We start from the raw sequence: 23,188 nt of genomic DNA, 5'->3' as shown, positions 1-23,188 counted from the left end.
TGTGCATTCAAATTTGACTTTCCAAAATGAATCACTTCACACTTTTCTGGGTTGAATTCCATCTGCCACTTCTTTGCCCAGCTCTGCATCCTGTCAATGTCCCATTGCAACCTACAACAGCCCTCCACACTACCCACAAGTACACCACCCTTCATGTCAGCAGAAAACTTAGTAACCCACTCTTCCACTTCCTCATCCAAGTCATTTGTGATCTTCATAAACAGCAGAGGTCCCCGAACAGATCTCTGCGACACACCACTGGTCACCGAGCTCCAGGGTGTATACTTTCTATCTACCATCAACCACTATCTTCTATTGGACAGCCAATTTTGTATCCAGACAGCCAAATTTCCTTGAATCCCATGCCTCTTTTCTTTCTGAATGAGCATACCATGTGGAACCTTATTGAATTCCATGCTAACATCTATATACACCACATGCACTGCTCTACCTTCATTGATGTGTTTTGTCACATCCTCAAAGAATTCAATAAGGTTTGTGAGACATGACCTACCCCTCACAAAGCCATGCGGGCTATCTCTAATCAAACTATGCTTTCCAAACAATAAATAATATCTCTCAGAATCCTCTCCAATAATTTGCCCACCACAGAAGACAGACTGAACGGTCTGTAATTTTCCTGATCAGCCCTATTCCATTTCTTAAACAAGGGAATGACATTTGCAACCATCCAATCTTCTGGCACGACTCCATTGGACAGCAATGACGCAAAGATCAATTCCAAAGGGGCGGCAATGTCTTCCCTTGCTTCCAATAGCACCCTTGGGTATATCCTGTCTGGCTCAAGGGACTTATTAATCCTCATGTTTTTCAAAATTTCTAGCACATCTTCCTTCCTAACATCAACCTGTTCGAACAAAATGCTTCCTAGTTTTGGGTCGCCAATTTTAAAAACGTTTCCCTAAACATTTATGTCTGAGTTATCAATATACATTAAGAAAAGCAATTATCCTAGTCCTCACTTCTGGGGAGCACTTCTCCTTCATTCTAAAACACAATCTACTGACCTCTAATTTCTTTCCTTTCAGTCAACTGTGTAGCTGTCTGTGCAGACACTTTCCCTTTTATTCATGGATGTAAACTATACTGAAGCTTTTCAATGCTAATGATTCAAAGACCTTTTGTGGCTAAGTACATAATATTTAGTACCATAATTTTGTCCTGGTTTATCATATCAAAACGTTTTTCATAACACAGTTGTTAAACTGACTGGTTTGTTGTTACTAGGTATATTCCTGTATCTTTTTACAAACAAGGGTTTAATATTGTTTCAGAGATAGCAGGAACTGCAGATGCTGGAGAATCTGAGATAACATGGTGTAGGGCTGGATGAACACAGCAGGCCAAACAGCATCAGCAGCGCAGGAAGGTTGACGTTTTGGGCCTAGACCCTTCTTCAGAAATATGTGAAGGAGGGTCTAGGCCCGAAACGTCAGCCTCCCTGCTCCTCTGGTGATGCTTGCCCTGCTGTGTTCATTCAACTGTCCACCATGGGTTTAATATTGCTAGGTCTCCAATCATCTATCACCACTTCAAATCTCAAGAAAGTACTGCCAGTACTGCTGCAAGTTCCATCGTTACTGCCCTCACATCCTCGGATGCATCCTATCCAATCTTGATAACTTAGCAATTGCTAAATACAGCCAGTCTTTTTAATAACCTCCTTCAAACTTTAGCTAATTGAGGCGCTGGTTAAGTTATCAGTCTCCTCTCACGCCATCTTCCAATTCCCATTTGACATGCCCTCTACTTTCTGCAGCTAAGCTGAATTGCACTTGTATTATCGGCCACACATGTCATATGCATATCTCAGCTGCTTCACCTTTCTCTCGTGCGTCTTAACTGTGCACAAACCACCTCCTCCTTCACGGAACCAATTGCTCCATTATATTTTCAAGTGTCTATCCTGCAACCCAATTTACTTGGCACAGTAATTTGAAATTGGCCCCACTTCAATTAAAATACTTTCATCAAGGTTGCTCTTCATCTTTTTCCAGATTTGATTTAATCTTATCACTGTTCACCAAATGTTCCCATCACTCCCTGCAACCAGGTCCTGTTTGAGTCAGAAATGGTCTGGAAAATTTTCTGATCATAGTTCAGAAGTTCTTCTCCATCTTTGCCCATTGAAATACTGTCTCAGCTTTTATCAGGACAAGTCAACATTCACCACGTAACCACTGTGCATTTCTTTAACCTTTGTACATTTTCTCCTCTAGTTTTTTCTCGTTCGTGGCAGTAGCAAAATAGTGACTCCACTGTTTCCAGACACACTCCAATCCTAAGTTGGGTCCATGATTGAGACATCAAGAAAGCATACCTGCCTGGATTGAAATTTTCACAACATAAATGCCCCAACTTAAATCCTTTATCACCACTCTTTTTGTCTGCTTCTTGTACAGTTGAGTCAAAGATGGTACTGACGTAGTTATAGAATCATAAAGATCTACTGCACAGAAAAAGGTCCTTCGGCTTATCGAGCTGCTCAAGTCAAAAACCACCTAAAATATCTTAATTCCATTTTCCAACACTTGGCCCATAGCCTTATAGCCTTGGCGTTGCAAATGCATCTTGAAATAATTCGGTATGTGCGCATCAGGTAAGTCAGCCCCTTCACAAATGTATAGCAAGATGCAATCAGGGAAATCCTGCATTTCTTGCCTGGCTCTTCTTGAGTGCCTGACAGTCACCCATACGCATGGGTCAGTTGGAAACAATGAGGCATGCAGGAGGCAGATAGTAAGATAGGCAGTAGCTTCAGGGAGGTGGTACTACCGCAGGTAGATAGGTGGCTGCCAGGAAGGTAGACAGGTAGTACTGGCAATCCCACTCTCAAATAAGTCTACCATTTTGGATACGGGGGCGGTGGGGGGGGCAGAGGAGATGACCTCTCTGGGGAAAACGGCAGAAACAGGTCTTTGGCAGAAGCAATTATGACAGGAGACTCTCTTGTCAGGGGCACAGACAGGCATTTCTGTGGCTGAGTGTGAGATTCCAGGATGCTGTGTTATCTCCCCGGTGCCAAGGGCAAGGACACCTCCAAGCAGTTGCAGCGAATTCTCCAAGGGGAGCATGAGGTGCTGGAGGGCATTGTACACATTAGTACCAATGACAAAGGAAGAAAAAGTGACAACGTCCTGCAGAGTGCATACAGGGAGTTAGGCAGGTTAAAAAGCACTACCTCAAGGGCAGTAAATCTGTGGATTACGTACTGGGAAAAGTATCACAAGAAGATTAGGGCAGAAGAATGCATGGCTGAGGAACTGGTGCAGGTGGCAGAGATGCAGAGTTTTGGGTCATTGGCATCTCTTCTTGGGCAGAAGTGACCTATTCAAGAGTCACAGGTGGCACCTGAACTGGAGGGAGACAAATATATTGATGGGAGATTTGTCATGTTTATTTGAAAGAATTTAAACTAGTCTGGCAGAGCAGTGGGACCCTAAACATGAATGAGACATCGGAGAAGTCTGAGACTGATACAGAAAGTAAAGATAGCAACTTAAATAGACAAGGCAGGCAAGAGCAAGCAGAGAACAAAGCAAGGTTAATAAATTAAACTGCATTTATTTCAAAGCCGCCTGACAGGTAAGACAGATAAACTCAGGGCATTGGTGGGAACTTGGAACTGGGATATCAAAGCTATTACAGAAACATGACTGAGGGGAGGACAGGGTAGCAGCTCAATGTTCCGCGGTGCAGACGTTAAAGGAAGGATAGAAGGCAAGGCCAGAGAGGAAGCGAGTGGCATTTTTGATGAGGGAAAAAAAAATCACAGCGATACTTAGAATATTCCTGAGGGTTCGTCTAGTGAAGCTATATGGGTGGAAGTAAGAAATAACAAAGGATGATCATGTTATTGGGATTGCAACCCCCAACAGTCAGGGAGAAATTGAGAAACAAAATGATATTACAGATATCTCTTAGACTAATATGCTTGTAATAGGTCTGGATTTTGATTTTAACTTTCCAAACGTCGACTGGGACTGCCGTTGTGATAAGGGCTTGGATGGAGAGTAAATTTGTTAAATGTGTTAACGAGAACTTTCTCAAGCAATATGGAGATGGCACCCCTAGAGAAGGAGCAAAACTTCATCTCCTCTTAGGAAACAGGGCAAGGCAAGTGACTGAGGTGTTCATGGGGAGCACTTTGGGACCAGAGACCATAATTCTTTCAGTGTTAAAATAGTGATGGGAAAGGATAGGACTGGCCCACAAGTTAAACGTTTTAAAGTGGGGCAAGGCAAATTTTGATGGGGTCGAGGAGTCCAAAACTAGAAGACATATGTTTAAGGGGAGAGGGGAAAGATTTAAAAAGGGGCCCGAGTGGCAATGTTTTCACACAGAGGTTGGTGCATAAGTATAACGAGCTGCCAGAGGAAGTGGTAGAGACAAATATAATTACAACTTTTAAAAGACATTTGGTCTGGTAGATGGGTGAGATTTGGACCAAGTACATGTTTCTGTGCTGTATGACTTAATGACTCTCTGCCCGTACAGCCTTAAGTCTTAATATTCAGAAATAAACGGACCATACCAATTTCAGCTTTGTGGAAGCAATACAGTGCTACATGCAGCATCCTGGAGTCCCACATAGCCCTACGTCAATTTAATATTTATGACGACTTACTTACCTGAAGTACTAAGTCAAAGCATTATTTAGCTTTGAGTTTGACATAATTCTTGAACTTAAAAGTGCAATCAAAAAATATTAAAACTCAACAGTCAGGCAATAATTGTATCAGAGATAATGGGAACTGCAGATGCTGGAGATTCCAAGATAATAAAATGTGAGGCTGGATGAACACAGCAGGCCAAGCAGCATCTCAGGAGCACAAAAGCTGACGTTTCGGGCCTAGACCCTTCATCAGAGAGGGGGATGGGGGGAGGGAACTGGAATAAATAGGGAGAGAGGGGGAGGCGGACCGAAGATGGAGAGTAAAGAAGATAGGTGGAGAGGGTGTAGGTGGGGAGGTAGGGAGGGGATAGGTCAGTCCAGGGAAGACGGACAGGTCAAGGAGGTGGGATGAGGTTAGTAGGTAGCTGGGGGTGCGGCTTGTGGTGGGAGGAAGGGATGGGTGAGAGGAAGAACCGGTTAGGGAGGCAGAGACAGGTTGGACTGGTTTTGGGATGCAGTGGGTGGGGGGGAAGAGCTGGGCTGGTTGTGTGGTGCAGTGGGGGGAGGGGATGAACTGGGCTGGTTTAGGGATGCAGTGGGGGAAGGGGAGATTTTGAAACTGGTGAAGTCCACATTGATACCATATGGCTGCAGGGTTCCCAGGCGGAATATGAGTTGCTGTTCCTGCAACCTTCGGGTGGCATCATTGTGGCAGTGCATCCCTCACCTTCCTGGACCTCTCAGTCTCCATCTCAGGCAACCAGCTTGTAACTGATGTCCATTTCAAGCCCACCGACTCCCACAGCTACCTAGAATACACCTCCTCCCACCCACCCTCCTGCAAAAATTCCATCCCCTATTCCCAATTCCTCCGCCTCCGCCGCATCTGCTCCCACGATAAGACATTCCACTCCCGCACATCCCAGATGTCCAAGTTCTTTAAGGACCGCAACTTTACCCCCACGGTGATTGAGAACGCCCTTGACCGCGTCTCCCGCATCTCCCGCGACACATCCCTCACACCCCGCCCCCGCCACAACCGCCCAAAGAGGATCCCCCTCGTTCTCACACACCACCCTACCAACCTCCGGATACAACGCATTATCCTCCGACACTTCCGCCATTTACAATCCGACCCCACCACCCAAGACATTTTTCCATCCCCTCCCCTGTCTGCTTTCCGGAGAGACCACTCTCTCCGTGACTCCCTTGTTCGCTCCACACTGCCCTCCAACCCCACCACACCCGGCACCTTCCCCTGCAACCGCAGGAAATGCTACACTTGTCCCCACACCTCCTCCCTCACCCCCATCCCAGGCCCCAAGATGACATTCCACATTAAGCAGAGGTTCACCTGCACATCTGCCAATGTGGTATACTGCATCCACTGTACCCGGTGCGGCTTCCTCTACATTGGGGAAACCAAGCGGAGGCTTGGGGACCGCTTTGCAGAACACCTCCGCTCAGTTCGCAACAAACAACTGCACCTCCCAGTCGCAAACCATTTCCACTCCCCCTCCCATTCTCTTGATGACATGTCCATCATGGGCCTCCTGCACTGCCACAATGATGCCACCCGAAGGTTGCAGGAACAGCAACTCATATTCCGCCTGGGAACCCTGCAGCCATATGGTATCAATGTGGACTTCACCAGTTTCAAAATCTCCCCTTCCCCCACTGCATCCCTAAACCAGCCCAGTTCATCCCCTCCCCCCACTGCACCACACAACCAGCCCAGCTCTTCCCCCCCACCCACTGCATCCCAAAACCAGTCCAACCTGTCTCTGCCTCCCTAACCGGTTCTTCCTCTCACCCATCCCTTCCTCCCACCCCAAGCCGCACCCCCAGCTACCTACTAACCTCATCCCACCTCCTTGACCTGTCCGTCTTCCCTGGACTGACCTATCCCCTCCCTACCTCCCCACCTACACCCTCTCCACCTATCTTCTTTACTCTCCATCTTCGGTCCGCCTCCCCCTCTCTCCCTATTTATTCCAGAACCCTCACCCCATCCCCCTCTCTGATGAAGGGTCTAGGCCCGAAACGTCAGCTTTTGTGCTCCTGAGATGCTGCTTGGCCTGCTGTGTTCATCCAGCCTCACATTTTATTAGTCAGGCAATAATTTTCCAGTTTTGTGATGCCACGTCTTACATGTGACCTTTAGTTTATTTTGTGGCTTTAGCTTCTAACTCTATCTTCAGCACAGCTCAACTCCCAGGCTGGGGTTTACTTTCATTTTGTGACATTGCAGCAATGTCAGTCCTGAGCCTGAATCTATTTCTCGCAATGTTCTAGTAAGTTGCTTTCTCACTCACAACTCAACTCTTGGGCCTAGCACTATCACTCACAGTCCAGGTTTCATCAAGCGCAGGTTTACTCTTGGGTCCGGCTATACCATGCAGAGCTCCACTCCTGAGTATGACTCCACCACCCTCCTACCTTGCCTCTTACACACTAGCGGATTGCTCATAGGACTGACTTGTATCACCCACAGTTCCACCCCAAGGCCCACGCTTTTATTTCCCATCTGCCACCAGTCTTCTCAATTCAGTTTAAGTTAGTTGAAATGTTTTTTTTGCTTCCACTGTATGGTCTGCATTTGTCTGTCTACAGGCAATCAAACAATGCTTCTTACAAAATATGTGCATTCAACATTCCCTAGTTGACATTTGGAGCTCCAAACAAAGAATATAGCTTCATCTATTAAACTGGAAGAAGAAATTTAGATAATTATTTCTGCAATCTGATCTATCAGAAATAGGAGTAGATGTGGACCATTCAGCCCCTCAAATCTGCCCGACATGATCAAACCAATCTACCGCAGTCTTCAATTTGCCTCATGTCAGCTCAGGATAGCAATCAACTCCCTGATATTTCAAAACTTAATCAACCTACTCTTCAATAGTATTCAGAGATCAAGACTCCACAATTTTACTAAACAAATTGCCAGGATGTCAGACATATTTTGGATCATATACAATTATGCTCAGTACCATTTCAATATTTAAAATGCTGGAAGTGATGGTTAGAGAGAAAATCGCATGAAGTGCGCTCAATGTGCATTTGCCTGATATGAAATCCAGCTGCCATTAAAAATTATACAAGAAAATTGAACAAGCTTCAGTTAGATTAAGGTCGACCTTTGAACCCCTGTAGCATACTGCAGCAACACTTCTGGGTCAATGTGCCAGCTTTGATTCAACTGTATCTACAATGAAAACAGAAATAATGATCGGAAGGGGAAGAACGACAATAACTTGGAAAGAAAACAACAGGCAGAACAAACAAATAGTTAAGAAGCCACCAGGTGACTCCAATACATGTTGAAACAAAATCAGCAACATTACAAGAAAAATTGGACAGAAGCAATACCTCTTTTCTTAAGCATTCATAGATGCCTAAAACTCAGTCAAGCCTCGTTAGAAAGCTGAGCACCCTTTAAAAGCTAAGGAAATTTCCCCCCACCCCACAACAGCATATTAGCTTTGTTTACATGTCATTTTCTTATCATTTGCCCTGTATTCAAGCTGACCAAATATTGTGGAATACTTTTCATTTTGAGAAACCGGTAACGATATGCAATCAGATCAGATGGAAGTCTGCTTAGTTAATAAAGGTGTCTCCACATTACCCAATCTATCACAATGCCAACAGAGAAATACAGCTTCTTTACAGAAATATGACCGTTTCCACTTATCACTTCCAATCCAGCTGGTCTGAAAGAGACTGTCACTATTTTTAAATTGAGACTTAGTGAGGGCAAGTTCGTGCTTAGATCAGATTACTCACATTTTCTTAAGTTAACAACAACAGCTAGCTCAGACAACCATCACGCCATATTTCTATTTGGAATTTGAACTGTGCCAAAGGCAAAAGAAATGTGGTTAACTTCCAGACCCCTACTCTTTAATTTACACAAATAGATTTAGTTAAATTACTGAACTTAATATTACAAAAGGTCCTTACCGAGAAATTTGGTGCCCAGCATATAAAAGTAGCGCAGTCAAAACATACAGATATAGCTGAACCAAGTGTTGCCGAGGTAAAGTGAGGAGAACGAGGCTTATTATATAACCTGAAAGACAAAAAAACAAACTTAATCACCTTAAATAATTCTGCAATAACATAAATACGAGTACCGGATTCCGTTAAGCGGCGTAGGCATCTTGATTTTTTTTGGGCAGCTGATTCACAAGTCTGTTACCACTTTTTCTACAGCCTGACCCAGGAACGTGCTGCAAGTACTCATCACAAACTAAGTTCTGGTCCTTCTGTAGATTAAGTTTTTGAATCCTTCCAAAGATAGGTGAAATTAACATTCGATCTGTCTTGGTCCAAACAGCTAAGTTAATTCACTGCAAGATTCTACCATACAGTAAACGTACATAACAACACTTGAGTGACTAAAAGCACTTTGTTCAATTTACACAATCTATCCTTCATAATGATATAAATACACCTAACATCACATTCCCATATGTTTCACTGTACTAATTTAGAAGACCTCCTTATATCTATTTCAATTTTTACACTTTCACCATAGCAAAGGCCCTCACGGATGACATTGCTGCCTATTTCGTTCCCCCAAATGTCTTTCTCAAAAGATAGGATTAAGTATCAAATTTCATTTAAACTGGCCCCCTTACCCGATAACTGAAACCCAGAGCAGACTCTACCTGTCAAACATGACAATGATCCCTGAGAAGTTTGACAGCATTTTTGGAGCAAAGGTTCGAGCAAACAATGTATCACATTTCATTCACTCCAGAATTCTGGGTTCATCAGACTACTCAAAAAAGCAAACAAAAAATCATGCAAGCCCTGTTTTGTGAATTACATCCCTGGAAAACTCATTGAACTTAATAATAGTATTTTCAAATGTATCGTATTAAAAGGAAATGCAAAACAGTGCACAGTTAGTGCTCATGAATTACAAGCGACAGTAGTAACAGGAATACAACATTAGTCCAGTGACAGAAAACAGACAATTATGTTGTCTTTGAGGATTGGAGGAAGGTTTATTGTAAAGTTTCTCAGTGTTTGGTGTTTCTGTTCTTGTTGGATCCCTTGGCGTTCAAGGCATATTTTCAAAATCTGCATGACAAAATTTGGAACTACTGCAAACTGAGGATACTGTTAAACTTCAAAAGGACATACAAGTTAGTTAAATGGGCACAGAAGTGCCAGATTCCATCTCATGTAGAGCGTTGTGAAGTGATTCATTTTGGTAGTAACAATGCAATGAGACATTACAAAAACATAAAATTCTAAATGGCAAACCAGAGCAGAAGGGCTTGGGGTCACAGGTGCACAATTCATTGAAGCAAGCAGGAAAGCCAAGAGCATGATTAGTCAAGTATATAAAATGCTCGGCTTTATAATTGGGCACACAGCACAAAAGCAATATTTAATATCAACCTGTACAAGGCATCAGTTTAGCTTGAACTTAAGTAGTGCCATCAGTTCTGGCACCATGCCGTACTGTGAAAACATGAGAGAGAGACCGAGAGAGACAGACAGAGACTGAGAGAGAGAGCGAGAGAGCCAACAGAAACAAATCTTGAAAATGGATCCAGGGATAAGGAACTTCATCTACGGAAAAACCAAAATAAGTTTAGTCTCTTCAAACAGAAAGTTGAGGGGAGATTTGATAGAAATATTCAATATCAGAAAGGGACTGAACAGAGTTTGGTGGGGGGGGGCACAGGAGGAGTGCAAGGAAGGAGGGATGGGGAGAACGAGGTGATAAATGAGACAGAAAAACAAACTGCTTCCATTGGTCGAAAGGCCACAAGTCAGAAAGCAAGATGGAAAGCAATTGTCAATGGAACCAGCGGCAGCATGAGGAAAGACCTATTTAAAATTAGGATCTAGAATGCATAGTCACAAAGGGGCACAGACGGTTCCAACCACGGCATTTAAAAGGAAATTGGATAAATATCTGAAACAGACAATTTACAAGGTTACATAAAAGATTGCAGACAAAATGGTAGTGCAGTGGCAATGGGTGGGCTTTACTTGCAGGGAGTTTGCACAGCAAAACTGACCTACTTCTGTACTATATCCATCCCATGATTTTATATCTGTCACAGTGTAAACAGAATTTGTGAAAAACAATCAGTTCAATCAATTGCATGATGTCCTGGTACATGTTCATAGCTGGACAAAAAAAACTGTCTAACTCCTTGCATTGTGTCCAGTCATTGTCAGGCAACTAAAAATGCAGTGTAGAACAGAATGCCAGCAATACAAGATTCAAGCAATAATTTCAAATTGAAAGAAACCTTAGCCTTTACTAAAGCACTGTTATAACCCCAGTTGACGTTATTGCTGGACAAGTCAGATCACAGTTTGTCACCTGGCTTGCAGATCATATTTTGCTAATTTGGAGCATAACACAGCTCTGCTTTTGTTCACAAGCTCACCTGAAATAATCATTTTCATTCAAACTTACCATCATCACTGGCAATCCCTCACAGGCAAGGATGGCACTCATCCACTTGTAGATATACAGACAGATGCGGTTTCTGCAGGCTCTGTTACACTTGGGGCAGGTGATGGTCACAGGAAGGAGTGGGTGGGGTGTTGGTACGGTAGTGCACTCCTTTCACTGTTTTCATCCAGCTTCTGCTTTTTAGTGACAGCAAGTCTCGAGATGCTCAAAGCCTTCCCAGATGTCTGTGAGAATGTCGCGCGTAGCCAATGAAGCCTTGAGGGCATCCCTGAAATGCTCTGTCCACCTGGGGCTTGTCTGCTGTTTCGAAGCTCTTCCAGTGTCCCGCTCCTGAATTACATGTCTACTTCTCCCTGGCACCTTGCTCAAGTACCGACTGTCCACAAGCATCATTGGGCCGTCAGGTTATTCAATTATATCGGGCACAATTAGAGATTCTGAGCCTATCCCTGCCTCAGTGAACAAGCGCATTTTCCAACATTTAATAACTTAGCTGACAAATAGAAATCCCAGCTGATTTTCATTCCCAAGTGCATGGAGCCTGTTATTCCTACATTAAGTGACCAATTCAGTGCACAACAGGGACTGAAATTGGTGCCCATCCAGTTGTATGACTGCAAGCTACTTAGTCATAAATGAGTGTATATGAATTTAAAATTGTGTTGAATTCAAAGTGAGAACAAATAAACCAGAAATTAAATTCTGCACAGCATCTCGAATTCATCACCACCTGGGGAGGACAAAAGAAGGGCTCCCCATTTTCCATTAAAATAATTTTACTGTACTCCTGTTTATTCTTCCTCCATAATTCTTTTATAATTTTATAATTCTCTTTTATAACATTGGTTCCTTTCAAGCCAACACATCTCCCTCAAGGCATGGGGTGAATCATCGAAGTGCAATTTGGCGAACATGCATCCTACCACTCACTGAATTTGCCAAATTGAGACTGTGCTTCTAAATATATAAAAGACCTGATGCTGAAATTTCGACCACAAATTGAAGGTGACGTCCAAACCTTACATCAAGATAAATTTTACGAAGCAGCCTCAAATTTATGATAAGACAAAGAAATATTAACTATTAATATACAATTTGAATTATCAAATAGATCCATTATGAAAATATCTGAACATCAATTGACAAATAGACCAGTCTTTGTAAATCCCAAATCAATTTATGACTCTTTCTCTTAGAAGTGTGTTTGTTGGGCGCTGGTGCTAGATTCTTGCTTCGTTTCCAATAGCTGATACAAAATCCAAGTCACTGGCACACAACACACAGCCCAAGCTGTTGAGAATGGGCTAGAATCATTCCACCATCAGATCTGAGTCACAATACAGGCAGCACAGATCATCATAACATCATGAGCAACATCATTTTTATATACCTGATCTGTGTTACTGCTGGTTGATTTTGAATAAAATGGTGATGTAACATGATTATTCGTTTCTTAGGTAATAATAATGTCCATAGTTGTGTTCCTGACATGCATAAGCAAAATAGTTTTCATCTTTAATTTTAAAACAAAAATCACCCAGAAATGATTACATCTTCCAAGGGGTATTCTGCCCAACTAAGTGATCGGCACTCAAACAATTTGAGAATCATTAGTTAAGGAGCTACCAATGACCTACAAGTCCATCTAAACAGTGACTAATAAAATTATTCTGTCTTCATGCAACAGAGGTTGACAAAGGAATTTTCAGGGTCTTGACAACTCTGAACGAGACATCCATAACATCATGGCACTTTTCCATGAGTAGTGTATGAAAAGATCTAAATAGACAATCATGGTAGCTTCTCCTGGCAAATATCAGGACTGGTCATTTAAAAAGCTCAATTTGAGACAAAGTGCAGAGTTTAGCATTTTTATATTAATGTGATTACCTCAGTTAGCTTAAAAGATTCAGTTGTGCTTTGCTGTGGGAATACCTTGATTATCAGAAAGGACATCTTTGATCCTATTTCCTCTTTAGTTTATAGAGGTCAGTGACAGAATTACTGAGGGACTATAAATTTGACAAAATGCCCTGTCAAATTAAATAATAAAAATTTAATGCCCATGATAATGCCACTATGAATTTTACAAACTACCAAAGTTGCTAAACAGTGAAATCTCGTTCTCAAATATGCTCCTAATATAGAAGGAAAGCCAAGAAATCTGAATTGAACCAATGATAATGGGAACTGCAGATGCTGGAGAATCCAAGATAATAAAATGTGAGGCTGGATGAACACAGCAGGCCAAGCAGCATCTCAGGAGCACAAAAGCTGACGTTTTGGGCCTAGACCCTTCATCAGAGAGGGGGATGGGGTGAGGGTTCTGGAATAAGAGAGGGGGAGGCGGACCGAAGATGGAGAGAAAAGAAGATAGGTGGAGAGAGTATAGGTGGGGAGGTAGGGAGGGGATAGGTCAGTCCAGGGAAGACGGACAGGTCAAGGAGGTGGGATGAGGTTAGTAGGTAGATGGGGGTGCGGCTTGGGGTGGGAGGAAGGGATGGGTGAGAGGAAGAACAGGTTAGGGAGGCAGAGACATTGAACCAATGTTCTGTTTTTAACTACAAATAAACCAGAAATTAAATTCTGCACAGCATCTCGAATTCATCACCACCTGGGAGGACAAAAGAAGGGCTCCCCATTTTCCATTAAAATAATTTTACTGTACTCCTGTTTATTCTTCCTCCATAATTCTTTTATAATTTTATAATTCTCTTTTATAACATTGGTTCCTTTCCCCCCATACCTGCAGAGGGGGTCTGCAAAGTGGCACAGTGGTTAGTGCTGTTGCCTCACAGAGCCAGGGACCCAGGTTCAATTCCATCCGCGGGTGACTGTCTGTGTAGAGTTTGCACATGCTCCCTGTGTCTGCGTGGGCTTCCTCCAAGTACTCCAGTTTCCTCCCACAGTCCAAAAATGCGGAGGCTAGGTGGATTGGCCATGCTAAATTGCCTGTAATGTACTGGGCTGTGTAGATTAGTGGGTTTATTGGGGGATAGGTCTGGGCGGTATGCTCTGAAGTTCGGTGTGGACTTGTTGGGCTGAAGGGCCTGTTTGCACATTGTAGGGATTCTCTGATTCTATGATCATTCTCTTCCTTATCTCATGCAAAAAAAAGGAAGCAGCTCATTACCTCAGACAACATGTGCACGTAACTGATCAAAGCAATAACAATATCAGCATACTAAAGGTTATTTCAACATGTCCGCTGGCAAAGTTACTCTAAGCATGGTGAAAGATTTTTTGTCAAATTCTTAAAGCAGTTTACCAAGTGGAATATGACGGTGATAGACAACCTAAATTCAATCCATTTCACTAAACATCTTTTGCCTCCCTAACCTGGCCTGGGAGAGTGATGCTGCCAGATTTACCTTTTTGCGATTACATCGCTTCGATATCTGATTTGACAGATTGTTCTGCACTTGCAGGAGGGAGGGAGACAACACCAGTAAAATTGTATAACAATGCATTAAAGAGAACCCCTTCTGAGGCAGTCATCAATTAGAACATGATCCTGAGAGCAAAGACAAATAGGTCTGTAGTGTTCCTGGCTTGTTGGATACTGGCTGATCACATCAGGGCTACTATATTGGACAACTATCATTAATAGATTTCAATGAGATATAGAACTACATATTTCCCCTGTAGAATAGCATTATCTTCATATGAGCCAAAGGCAAAAGAAGACTTCATTCAAATTTTTCACGAACATAGCAGCTTACACAGTGAAAACCTGAGTACCCACCAGTACTGAAGGGTACGATTTAAAGTTATCAGAATGATTTATAAATATCACTTTCATTCACAAATTGCTATCTAAGCTGCTTGGTGGTATGGAAAGTGAGTATTCATAATAAAATTGACTTTTTAATATTGCTTTTTTGCCTTGCATTCAGATGCAAGAACAGAAGTTTCAAAGGGAGCAATGATTTTAACTGCATGAAGAAAGTGAACAAATTGGTTGGGGTATTGACAAGGAGGATGCACAAATGAACTGTTGTCCTCCATATTTTCATTTAATTAAAGTCACCAAAATTCCAGAGAACCACAGGACTGCTCTCTAATTAGACAGAGATGACACATGGTGGTTTAATCTGAGGGTCAACACACCTCAGGTGAGGGGCAAGGTTGAGAAAGTGAAGGTCACTTCATAGTGACCTCAGCCCACACAGGAACTGAAGCCATGCTGTTAATATCACTCGATTATAAACCAGTTTTAAAGCCAACTCAACTCAACAAACACCCAGTAAATTTTAAACTAAGTATAATCTATTGGTACGTTCTTAATTCCTGCAGGGTGTCTGCTTCTGACTATATGTACCTTCTCACAGTCATCAGTGAGCCATATTGCATGCCTAGTGGTTAATCTTGAACTGGTTGATAGTTTAATTGTTAGCTTATGCGGAATTGCTCATCAGCACAACCCAATCACAGAATCACAACAAACATTAACTATACTGAGCACAAACTGTACTCAAACATATGTGATAGCAAGACTCCGAACACAATGTCTAACTTAAGGATAATTCTTAAACTGGTTCTAATTGAGTAGTGATGTCCTACAGGATTCTGTTCTGAGGCAACCCTTGTTCTTCATGTCCTGGAACTAGTTAGATATAGAGCAGACTGTGGTGCATCTTATTCGCAACCAACATGCATTGTAAATAATTTTAAGGATCAATGGAAGTTACAAAGGCAAGAGGTGACACTGGCCAAACCTTGGTTGAAGAAATTCAGCAACAGTAAACATGCTGCGATATTGTTTGTTTGATTATGAAGGAATTATACTTTGAAAAATGTCAAAGAGCAGTGCTACTTAGGGATTCAGGTCAAAGACTAAACACCGTACAAGTACAGAACACCAAAAATTAACTCAAAGGCTAGATTTTATAATAAGTGACACAGAATTTAAAGTATTGCACAATCTCCATTTGAGGAAAAACATCTATTGAGCGATAAATCTGATTTGGCTGGAGGGAAAACATCCTTAATGGATGAGGCGTGCAGAAAAAGGATGTTAAAACAAGAGATTTAGGAGTGATGATAGTATGAACTGTCATATTTTTAAACAGAGATTTTTGAAGTGTGACTGCAGTTAGTGATGAAGCTGAGACCATGTTAATGTTTGAGATTTGGCCAGATTGGCACTAAAAGGGGAAAAAGCAACTTTGGTACAAAACAGGCACTCTAAAATTTTGACTGCTGCTCATGGAAGTACGCAGACCACATTTTCTTAGAAATCAATTCAAATCATACAATTGCGGCTTTGTGATATACCAGCAAATCACCGCAGTTCTCAGGATATTCTTCTTGGTTATGAAATCAGACAACCAGAACACCAAAGGTCGTCACAGGCCCAAGAGATCTTAATGCCTGATGTTCCACTAAAGCAAAAAGATGGAGACCAAGATTTTGTCCTGCTTTTGACTGCAAAATCTTTAGCTGTAAATTTCAGGATATTTTGACCTTGGTCATGGTCTGCGATGACTCAAAGTTAAACCATTATCAGATGCCTCATTCAGTTAGTTTCTGCATATTGTGTTTTCATGAGTGAAAGGAAGATGCTATCTTTGGGGGTCCAGTCATTTGTAAAGTGGCTGATGAATATCAAGAATTCCCCAAATAAAAGATCAGTGGCATTAATATTCAAGATCATTCCTGAACCAGAAAACGCAACAATATTTCATTCTATAAACACTAATCAGTTACTGTTTCCTTGAACACCTAGATTAGAAGTTATTTTGAAATCAAGTATAAAACAAAATCTAGTAAAGGAGAGCATGAAAGATAAAACAAACATTCTTCACGTCACAACTCTACTGTTATCTATCACACAAGTGTGTTTCAAAAATGGATTTCAGTCACCTTCACAGCAAGGGTACCACGCTCAATAGATTATGAGTGTGACTATTGACAGTGAGATTGATAGCTTTGGGCATCAAGGCTGCACTTGACTGAAGATGATGGTTGCTCACCAAGGTTCCTAAGATGGCAACTTCCAAACTCACGACCACTTCCATGTAAAACGACAAAGGCAGCAGATACATGGGAACACCGTCACCTGCAAGTTCCCCTCCAAGCCACGCAACACCCTGACTTGGAAAGGGATCATTCCTTCAGTGTTGCTGGGTCAAAATCCTCAAACTCTCTCCCTATGCCTTTGTAGATCTACCTATAGCTCATGGACTCTATTGATTCAGCAAGGAAGCTCTTTACCTTCTCAAGGACAACTAGGGTCAAGCAATAAATACTGACCAGCCACAGGCACACATTCAATAAGAGAACAAAATTAAGCTGGAACATCAGTACATATTAAGTGAGGAAATGATATTTTACAAAAAAATGTAATTTCCTGAATGGGATGTAATGCGGTATAGAAATACATGGATCAACATATCAAAGGATGAATCACGAGCCTGATTTCAGCAAAGGCAAAAGTTATTTTTGTGTGAACAATATTGTGGAAGAGAACAATCTGGTTTAAATTAAATGATCTAAAAACTATTTTGAACTCATCCCAACTTCAATAAATCTTTCCAGTGGTTTTATCTGTAGAACTCTAACATGCAGCATAGGCTTGATGATAATCACTCCAAGCGCAAGGGAGAAATTTCATTATTGATGTATTATTTTATCCTGTGTTAATTTTAAGGATTATTCCAGTTAATTCAATTACTTAACTTGTGCATGTTTTCTCAGGTCTCCATTCTAAGCTAAAATATCTTGAGTTCAGACTTCTGACACAGTTTTTGGCATCAACATCGTGATTCCAGAGTATTCAAATGTATCCCTTGCCTTTATGCAAGCAATGTGCTCCTTTGTAGTCTGTGCAAACTATTGGACGGCATAGCTTAATCATAAACCCCTTGTATTATGCTCTGTTGACTTTGTAGGTTTAAATTATGTTGGGTTCGTTCATTTCTGTTTGCTAACAGTTGTGCATGTTCAGGATCAGCTCCTGTGTCTGTTGGCTTTATCTTTGATTGTTCCAACACAAGTTGTGAAGTACGAATGTTGCAAATTTTTCTTTCCAAAAGAAAGCAATGAAAACTGGTTTCCATTTTATTTCAAATATCTTTCTGCTCACATACGAACTTTGTTACTTCTGAGCTGCCTCAAGTTTTATTCTTTCACGCCATGTGAACATGGTCGACATAGCCATCATTTATCATCATTCTGAACTGTCTTTGAGAAAGTAACGGTGAGCTGACCACGTGAACCACTGCAGTCCACCTGTGGAGGTACACCCACAGTGCTGTTGAGAACAGAGTTACAGCATGTTGATCCAGCAACATGGAGCTGTACAGCATAGAAACAAACCCTACGGTCCCATTCATCCATGCCGACCAGCTAAATTAATCTAGTCCCATTTGCCAGCATTTGGCCCAGATCCCTCTAAACCCTTCCCTTTCATACATCCATCCAGATGCCTCCACCTCTTCCTCAGAGAGCTCTCTATACAAGCACCTCAGTCTGCATGAAAAAGTTGCCCTTGGGTCCCTTTAAAATCTTTTCCCCTCTCGCCACAAAATGATGCCCTCCCAGTATTGGATTTCATGAAGTGGGAAAAAGATTTTGGCATCACCCTACTCCAGGCCCCTCATGATTTTATAAACCCCTCAGCCTCCAACAGTCCAACCCTGGCAACATCCTTCCAAATCTTTTCTGAACCCTTGTTAATTTCATAACATCTTTGCTTTAGTAAGCAGACCAGAACTGCATGCAGTATTCCCAAAAGTGGCCTAACCAAGGTCCGGTACAGCTGCAACATGACCACACCAACCCTCAGACCATCCCACCCAGACCCTTCCCCCTATAATCCACCTAATTTACCCATCCCTAAACATGGCCAATCGTCCTAGCCTGCACATCTTTGGACTGTGGGAGAAAACCACAGCACCCAGAGGAAACCCACACAGACACAGGGACAACGTACAAATTCCACACTGACAGTGGAACTGAATCTGGGTCAATGGCACTTTAAGGCAGCAGTGTCGACAACGGAGCCACCATGCCACCTATGTGCCATTTACTTATTAACCAACTGACTGACCTATCAGGTGATAGTGGCAATGGTTCCCTCTTCAAGGTATTGCTCCCACTCTTTGAAATCTGTCATAAATGATTCCTCAGTAAGTCCTGTTCATGCAAACGATTTCCCGGCCCAATCCAAAATAGTTGGCTGTTTTTAGAATCATCGAATCCCTACAGTGTGGAAACAGGCCCTTTGGCCCAACAAGTCCACACCAACCCTCAGAGGATCTCATCCAGACCCATCACACATAACACACCTAATCTCGGCATCCCTCAACACTGTGGGCAATTTAGCATGGCCAATCCACCTCACCTCCACATCATTTGGATTGTGGAAGGAAATCAGAGCACTCAGAGGAAACTCACGCAGACACAGGGAGAATGTGAAAATTCCACACAGACAGTCGCCCAAGGGTGGAACTGAACCTCATTCCTGGCGCTGTGAGGCATCAGTGCTAACCACAGAGATCTTGCCACCCTAACTCCCAACTCCATGATCATATTCCTGGAACTTCATACCTGAACCTCCCTTATCAGGTTTCCAGTTCTACCACAGCTATAAGCCATAAGTAATATCCCATGAAATTCCACTACACTGTCCTTCCTCACAGTTGTCAACATCTCAACAATCTTTCAGCAAGGTGACTGTATCATCCTCATCCATTTTATGCATCCTGTTGTCCAGCTGAGTGGAACTGACCAAACCTGGTATATCTCCGAGTTACACAATACAACAGCCCACTGACTGTAACCGTCCTGACTCAAAAATGAAAATTTCCCATTTGAAAAAGGTAATATCGGGTGGTGTGAACCAAGTTCATAAAATGCAGTGGGTGCGGGTAGTGCATGGGGTTAGAGGGGCTTAAGGGTGTGGAGGGATGCATGAGAGAACGTGGTGGGGGGAGTGAGTGAGGAAGGAGGAACAGAGACACAGAAGAGGGAGACACTGGGGAGGAGACAGACTGAGTGGGGGAGAGACAGAGCAGGGCAGAGGGGATACTGGAGGCGCACAGACAGACGCGGTAGCAGAAGAGACAACAGGGAGAGTTACTGATAGGGAGGGGGGCTGAGGGTGCGAGCTGGAGAGCCAGACAGACAGGCAGCCAGGTGGAGGGAGAGAGACAGCGTGTGAAAGGGGTCTAAGGAAAGGGGACTGTTGAGCGAGAGAAAGAAAGGAAGTAGCAATGGGATGGGAAAGAGAGAGAAAACCGGCAAATGAGGTGGGAAGTGTATCAGCACCAGGATGTTCGGCGTGCAATTTGTCCATTTGAGAGAGTGAACAGAAGATAAATAATGATAGAAATAAGAAAAAAAGAGGAAGAACCACAGGAGATGTGCGAGATATGAAGAGTATTTTCCATCAGTATTTACTATGGAGGAAGACATGGAAACTGGAGAAATGAATAGCAATGCCTTGAAAAGCGTCCATATTACAGAGGTGGTGGTGCTGGACATCTTAAAATGCATGAAAGTGGATAAATCCCAGGGACTTGATCAGGTGTATCCTATAACCTAATGGAAAACGATTATGGGCGTCTTGCTGAAATATTTGTATCAATAGCCATGGATAAGTTGCCAGAAGACTGGAGGTGGCTGCCATTATTTAAGAAAGGTTGCAAGGAAAAGCCAGGGAACTAGAGACCAGTGGCCCTGATGTCAGTGGATAAATTGCTAGAGGGGATTCCAGGGGACAGGATTGACACATATTTGCTAAGTCAACAAGTCATTTGGGTCATCAACATGGCCTTCTGCATGGGAAATCATGTCTCACTAACTCGAATGAGTTTTTTGAAATAGTAATGGGGAGGATTGATGAGGGCACAGCAGTGCACATGATCTGTATGGACTTCAGTAAGGCGTTCGACAAGGTTCCGCGCGGTAGACTGGTTTGGATATTTAGATCACATGGCATCCACGGAGAGCTAGCCATTGGGCTGGATTACCTCACTTCCAGTTTTTCGTGGTTGTGGAGTGTATGTGGGGTCAAGCTCTGTGTGTTCGTTGATGCGTTTCTTAGTGGAGAAGCAGGCTTTGAGGAGTTCCCATACTTGTCTCTGCTTTGCTTGTCCCAGTATCCTGGTGTGGTCCTAATCGAATTGGTGGTTCTCTTTGTCCACGTGGATACAAACGAGTGAGTATTGGTCATGTCTTGTTGCCAATTGCTGTTTGTTGTGTGACAAGGTAAAGCCGCAAGTGAGGTAATCCAACTGCACGGGTACCAGAGTTCAAATAACAGGTGAGAAAACACAACAGCGCTTCATTGGAGGCTGCACTGATGTTACCCAACAAGGTAATGACACGTCTGTGGAACAATGAGCCAGCTCAGTGATCCAATCAACCACAATATTCACAACTCAAGCTACAAATCTACTCTTAAATCTTAGAGAGCTAGCTACTTGGATACAAATTGGCTTCAAGTTAGGAGGCAGAGGGTGATGGTGAAGGCAAAGGGTTGTTTTTTGGACTGAAGGCCTGTGACGAGTGGTGTGCTGCAAGGATCAATGCTGGGTCCACTGCTTTTTGTAGTTTATACAAATAATTTGGATGTGAATACAGGAGGAATTCTTATTACATTGGTAGATGACACCAAAATTAGTGGTATTGCGCTAAGGTTAGAAATAAGCTTATCTCAAGAGCACAACAGGACTTTCATCAGATAGGCTGAGGAGTGGCATGTAGATTTTATTTTAGATAAATAAGATATTGTACTTTGGAAAGGTAATTCACGGTAGTACTTATATAGTTAATGCTAAGGTCCTTGGGAATATTGCCAAATAAAGAAACCTTGGGGTGCAGGTTCACAGGTCCTTACAGGTAGGCAGGGTCAAGGAGAAGGCATTTGGTATATTTGCCTTTATTGGTCACTGTACTGCATATAAGAGTTGGGAGGTCATGTTGTGCCTGTAAAGGAAATTGGTTAGGCCACTTTTGGAAAACTGCGTTCACTCTGGTCTCCCTGCTACAGGAAAAATGTTATTAAATTTGAAAGGATGCAGACAAAATTTACAAGGATGCTGTTGAGGCTGGACGGTTTGAGCTATGGGGAGAGGCTGAATAGGCTGGGACTATTTTCCTTGGAGCAATATAGGCTGAGGTGTGACCTTACAGAAGTTCATAAACTCATGAGGAGCATAGATAGGGTATATTGTCAAAGTCTTGCTCCCAGGTTAGCTGAGTCCAAAACTAGAGGCTACAGGTTTAAAGGCAAGAAGGGAAGGATTTAAAAGGGGCCCAAGGGCAATTTTTTCCACGGAAAGATGTAATGAGCTGCCAGAGGAGCTGATAGAGGCTGGTACATGTAGAATATTTTAAAAAGATATCTGGATGGGTACATGAATAGGAAGGGTTTAGAGGGATATGGGCCAAATGCTAGCAAATGCAACTAGATTAGGATATCTGGTGGGCATGGGAAAGTTAGATCAAAGGGTCAGTTTCCATGCTGTACAACTCTATGACTCCAAGAGGAGAGGATCCATATGCAGCTACATTTAAAAACACTTTTATAACAAAGTAAAATCCGAGGTAAATAGCCTTTGTTACTTGGTGAGCTCTATGAAACATGCCGATGGACAGAAATATTGGCAAACGAATAGGATACTGGGTTTGTGTTTTGTTAAATGGAGTGTGGTAATCTCAGTGATTGCTAACATTTGGATATAAAGCACAAGCCTAGTTTCATATTCAATTAGACTTGCACCAACAACTTCACAAGTAGCATTACTGCCCATATGAAGTACATCACAACTGGCCAGACTGCCAGTTGTTCAAAATACTTAGGGCCACCAAGATTCCTTCCCCTGCAATAATCAACAACTTCAGACGAAAAGGAACATTTAGCAGCTTTGCCAAAAATTGCTGTCCAGCCTCTAGCAACTGTATTTTAAAATTATCAGTGCAGAATACCCATCAAATCACACTCCATTTTTCTGCTTTTCAGGCCCCCCATTTGTCCAAGTTGTCGAAGTCACCTTGCAGTTATCACAAAGGTATAAAAAAAACACAAGCCACAGAAGCAAAAATACTTTCAAATATGTTCACAAATTCTTCCATGTCATGCTTGCCTT

General features: G+C 42.5%; 1 protein-coding gene across 1 annotated transcript in view; it reads right to left on the bottom strand.

The window, feature by feature from the left end:
* Positions 1–23,188, bottom strand: part of rnf145a (ring finger protein 145a) — a 103,183-nt gene that overhangs the window by 57,528 nt on the left and 22,467 nt on the right. The window contains exon 2 of the mRNA XM_048543534.2: positions 8,603–8,711. Within this exon, the coding sequence (XP_048399491.1) occupies positions 8,603–8,711 (109 nt within the window). The remainder of the gene's footprint in view (positions 1–8,602; positions 8,712–23,188) is intronic.

Source organism: Stegostoma tigrinum, chromosome 13 (assembly GCF_030684315.1).
Source record: "Stegostoma tigrinum isolate sSteTig4 chromosome 13, sSteTig4.hap1, whole genome shotgun sequence".
Classification (NCBI taxonomy): Eukaryota; Metazoa; Chordata; class Chondrichthyes; order Orectolobiformes; family Stegostomatidae; genus Stegostoma; species Stegostoma tigrinum.
The sequence above is the reverse complement of the archived record's forward strand: the minus strand, read 5'-3'. Positions and strand labels throughout refer to the sequence as shown.